General features: G+C 39.2%; 1 protein-coding gene across 1 annotated transcript in view; it reads left to right on the forward strand.

Moving 5' to 3' along the window:
• LOC125039351 (probable chitinase 10) overlaps positions 1-3231 on the forward strand; it is a 47818-nt gene extending 44587 nt beyond the window's left edge. Inside the window, exons 17-21 of the mRNA XM_047633191.1 lie at positions 224-360; positions 1069-1218; positions 1694-1846; positions 2149-2244; positions 2560-3231. Of these exons, the coding sequence (XP_047489147.1) occupies positions 224-360; positions 1069-1218; positions 1694-1846; positions 2149-2244; positions 2560-2691 (668 nt within the window). The 3' untranslated portion in view covers positions 2692-3231. The remainder of the gene's footprint in view (positions 1-223; positions 361-1068; positions 1219-1693; positions 1847-2148; positions 2245-2559) is intronic.
• Positions 3232-5520: the final 2289 nt, after the last annotated feature.

Consider the following 5520-nt stretch of genomic DNA (forward strand, 5'->3'; position numbering starts at 1 on the left):
AAATGATGCTAATAATTGTGACAATAAATTTGTTCAAATAGCATGGTTATGCTACTGATAAGGAACATCTGATGCATATAACCAGTAATATTGTTTGAAATTCATATTTATCTTCAGCGGAAATATGCCGTTATACCCTTACGTCAAAGTTATTAAACGTTCGTCGTATGGGATAGAGTAATACCCTCATAATAGTGAGTGACAATACTACGTTCTCCCGCAGGATTCACGGCATGGGTGCAGGACCTGAGGAGAGCCTTCGACCCCCACGGCCTTCTCCTGACGGCGGCCGTGAGCGCAGGGAAGAGCGCGATCGACGGAGGCTACGACGTCCCCCAGTTGGCCAGGCACCTTGACATGGTGAGCCCAGGGTGAATGGAACTTGTCAACGGCTTCGCGTATTTAGGGTTCGAACTGACGAAATAAAACACCTACCAGGAATACGTAACACACAATTATACTGTAAAGGCGCTACAAAAGCTATGGAGATTGTCGGAAGTGAGTGATTTGAGGGCGAATCGTGTGTGTCTATCAGGTTCTTATCTTCCTTTTAGTTCACTCCAGTTGTATCCTCTTTGGTGTTCCTCATCAGCATCTTTCTGCCCGGACCGTTTCATTCTTACCTGTGTTGTCCATCTAATGCACTCATTCCTAGTTCTGTTTATCCTTGTTTATCCTGCTCTTCAGTTTGGTCTCCTGTATACTTTTCTCCTCTCCCTCATATCAGTCGACTCCCTCTCTTTACTATCCGTAGTGCCAGCATTCAGTATTCTGAGTCTCCCTCCTCACTTTTACCCGGCCTCCTCTCCTCTCATTTTTCCCCGTCTCCTTCTTTGTCCAACAGGAGAATAGCTTCCACCCAGCTATTAATCAGTGCTGCTGGTGGCCATTGCTAACCCAGTCTCGGCCGATCTTGTATGGGAATCAGATTTACAGTTTATGCCTGTTGCATTTCTCCTGGCTTATCTGGACTTGGGACCAGTATTAAGAGTGGTTTATGTATCTCCTGTGGCTGGGTTTGCGTTACCTGTCACCAGTCTCACAAGATTTACCATGTTTTTTTGTCAGATTAACTTGATGGCGTACGACTTCCACGGGCACTGGGAGGGCAGAGTGGCTCACCATGCTCCACTGTACGCGGAACCTGGCCAGAGCCCTGAGTTGTGCGCCGACTTTGCTGTCAACTATTGGATAAGCAAGGGTACCCCTCCTCACAAGGTAGAGCAGGTGGTTCTTGAAAATGAATTCGATAAATATGGATTATTTAAGTTTTGAAATACTCAAGCGAGAAATAAATTGAATGAGATTCTCGAGGAGAGAAGTGCATGGTATATAAGTGTATATTTGGAATATCTTGTCTTCCGTGGGGATGAAATCAATAGATTATTGCAAACAGATATTATGAATAGAGTAAAGAACAGACAATTGTGAATATATAGCAACGAGTTCATGAAATAAAAAAAAAAATCGATATCTTTTCTTGATATTTTACCCTAGGGATACCTATACCTCAGGAAGTGCTGATCTAAGCGGCTCCTAAAATATAAGTTTGCCTCTCGTACGTTGACGTTGTGAGTGTGTCAAATTCTTAATTACTTTCAGCTCATAATTTTTTTTTATTTATTTAATTATTTATTCATTTATTTTGTATATTTTAATTTCCATATACACTAACTTGAGCAACAATCAACAGCTGATACTGGGTGTGCCAGCTTACGGAAGATCATGGACACTGGCTGGGTCTAACAGCTCTCCAGGTGCGGCCGCGGCAGGAGCAGGACGCCAAGGACGATACATCCAAGGGAGTGGAAACCTGCCCTTCTTCGAGTGCTGTCTCGCAGAGAAGGTACTGTTTAGTGATAATAAAGTGGAAGTCGCTTTAGCCATTCGTTTATCTACCGAGATGTGTGTCTGTGATGTCAATAAAGGCAGTCGTCGTTTTAATTTCAGCATTCCATATAATTTGAGTTCTTGACGTCGCCATGAAAATAACACACTCTCCTTACACCAAGATCTCGCCATTATACATCCCATATGCATGTATGTTTGTGTGTTCATGTGCACACTCATACTGTATAGTATAGACCCCTCACGCTTTCCCCTAATCTTTCATTCCTGTACTAAAGGCACCTTACCCCTCACCCGCAGGAAGGCTGGACGAAGAGGAGGACTCAAGCAGGACCTTACCTGACGAAGGGAGACCAGTGGGTCGGGTATGACGATGTCCAATCTGTGACTCAGAAGGTAAAGTCTGAAGTGGTCTTGGATGTTCTTTTGCAATGCGAATAACCGTTTGAACGAAAGGGAACTATATCCTGTTTCTTAGATGAATATGCCCCATGGAAAAAGGCCACCAAACAGTTTATATCCCTGCTGATCCTGCGTGCGCCTCTATACCACGTTCTTGTAATTGCTTATCATCATTCTTTTGGTATTCAGTGCTGTTTACATTGAATTTATCTAAACATCATCTACACGTCTGAATGAAAGACTTATTGAAATGAAAAGAGAAACAGGTACTAAGGTCCCAGTTGACTTCATTTTTCTCCCGTCCTCCAGGCCCGGTACGCGGCGAACAAGGGCCTCGGCGGCGTGATGATATGGGACGTCACTACGGACGACTTCAAGAACCTCGGTGGTGAAGGGAAGAACCCGCTCGTGAAGGCCATGTACAGGGCCCTCCACGGATGATGCTGAGGCTCTCGACGTCACCCTGTGTACCTCTCTTGCCTTTTACTTCATCCTGCTACTCCTCTACCTTTGCGTTCTTTCGATTTTCCCTCTTCCTTTCCTTTACTACGTTCCTTTTCCCTTCTCTTCTGTTTAGTTCTCCACTGATCCTTCTCACTGTCCTTTCCTACACCTATCCTACCCTAATACACATGCTATATTAATCCACAGGGCAAATTCAGCACAAATAGACCATTTCTCAAAGCCTGTTTTTCGATTTTTTGTTATTTACACTGGCTTATATAGTGTCTCTCTGTACACGTTATAAAGTTTCCTAGTTAATGATTTTGTTATCCATGGATGGTAAATGTTTCACAAGGTTTGCACTGGCTCTCAATGACTCTATTGAGTGGTTAATTTTTTTTTTATAACAGTTAATTGACGGGGTGATTTTTACCTTATTAGTAACATTAACTATTCAGAAATAAACTCCTAAGCATACATGTGGTCGTAGAAAATATTAGTTAATATTTTAGTTGAATAAAAAAGTTGGTTCTTGTGTCTCTTTATTTCTCTCTATTAACTTCAAATACCTTAATGGATTAGCAAGATCTTATGAAAGAAACTGCTGGAAGGGGTTTTAAAATAATAGCCATGTAAATGCGAGGTCCTGAAAAGTGTAAAACTATTTCATAATGATGAACTTCTGTGAGAGCTGGAATATTTTGTTGGTTGTATTACCTTATCAAGAATGGAAACTTCAAAGACCATTAGGCAAAACCCAGCTATTTCAAGCGTAAGTAGCTCAACATAGGAAGAAAATCCCAGTTATATAAGTATGTTCTTGCACTGTTTGGTTGCATTGAATGAGACATTAATAAGTGAATTAATATTATGCGGACCGCTGTTACCGTCTCTCTCTCCTATTTTTTTTTTCCTTAGCTTTGTGAAAATAAAACACAAAATGAAAAAAAAGAAGACGAAAATAATGAAAATTCAACCATAAAAACTGCAAATTATATAAATAATCGGCTAGTGGCGCTTAACATCTTAACAATCAAAAGCTCATATGATGAAGGATAATATGTATTGATCTAGAGCTCATTCGCTGAGTAATTGTGTAATCTTGCAGAACTTTTGTCAAGCCTATGCTTATAATATACAGCATACACAACTATACATGGCACATGTGTTCATACGTATACAGATGTTGAGAATTAAACCAAATTATTGGATTCGTATCTAAATAAGCAATTGAGGTGAGATTTCCTCTCCCTATTTCCTGAATCGTATTTACCCCATTTCGTAAAACATTCTCTTGTATAGTTTGTTAAAAAGCTAGTTTTATTATGTGACAACCCACTGGCGTGATTCTTACATACCACTTGGTCCTCATACGATTCTCATCACACACTTCCCTTTCACAAAATCACGGATACATTAACTTCAGCTATGGACTCGACAGTCTTGAAAATGTCAGTAGGCAGTGGTTGAGTACAATCAACATACAGTATACTATGAGGGTCATTGTTCTGGGCAACGGTTGTTCTATATTTTTATTGTTTATTGAATTGCGAATGATTAGATATCTTAATTTAGAGATATCTGAAGCCAATGTGTCACACTCCCCTTGATTATGTACTCTAATCCAGTGGTTCTGAAACTGGGGGCAATCTAACAGGATGCAAGGGGTCTGTGAAATTTCCTCTTTTATCTGATTATGTGTTCTTGACGTAAATCAAGGCATCGAGACGTATTAGGATGATAAATAATCTTATCTTAACTTAATTCTAAAGTTTCCTAAGCTATGTTATTTTACTCTTGAAACAGTTTTTTTGCAATAATGTCATTGTTTAATTACTCTAAGTATGGATTTTTTTTCTAGGTACATTATGTTGCTTCTTTAGTACCATTTCAATAATCATATGAGATTCAGCAAAAGCAAATTGCAGATTTCTTTATTGGTACTTCACAAAAGAACAATAACAAATGGAATCAATAAGATTATAGGATTTTCTAGTGTTTTTTTATGTAGTGAGTGTAGAACTGTAGTCAGTTACTTTAGTCATGGTTGATAAGTACTTCCGAAGAATGAAAATATCGGCAAATGGTCAGCAACCTAACACACTGGTATCAAATACTTCATCCAATAGTGTAAATGTAACACGGGTAGGCTTAGTGAAAGTGCAGTAATAACAACGGCTATTGAAGAGTATCGGACACCGGTTTTTATGTTTCAGTTTGAAGGTCGAGACTGAAACCATCCGTAGTGCTGTTTTTTCTCGACATTATCCCAGTTAACTGCGTAATGAAATCAGCTGGCTTGCTACGTGGTCTTCTATTTACAATTAGGACGGTTATATTTCTACCTGGCCTCTTGGTTTCTATATGACTGAAATTGAAGGTCAGCTCATGCCTCAGTTCAACTTGATGAATTAAGTAGATGAACAAAGTCGACCGCGATTTCGAGAAGTATTGTTAGTAAATATATTATAGTTTGAGGAGTTATACGAATGTACAATACCACTCGTTTGTTTAGATTCATAGAAATTCGTAAAAATCAAAGATCATGTAAAAGATATACGAAGTTCTTCAGCATATTCTTCAAAATATGGGGACAGACATGATATTATGACCCATTATTTTGAAAAATTACTCGCCAAACTGACATGACCCAGATTTTGTGCAAGAGGGCAGCCAAGACAAAAGAATATTATCTGAAACTCTTTACCACAGATAAACTTTGATTTTTTAAAAATATATGTCTTATCAATTGGTGTTACACATCTCATGCCCAGTATTGTAAACCCGCTCTGATAATTTAAGAAACATTACTTATTTCTCGGGATT

This window comes from Penaeus chinensis, chromosome 27 (genome assembly GCF_019202785.1).
Source record: "Penaeus chinensis breed Huanghai No. 1 chromosome 27, ASM1920278v2, whole genome shotgun sequence".
Classification (NCBI taxonomy): domain Eukaryota; kingdom Metazoa; phylum Arthropoda; class Malacostraca; order Decapoda; family Penaeidae; genus Penaeus; species Penaeus chinensis.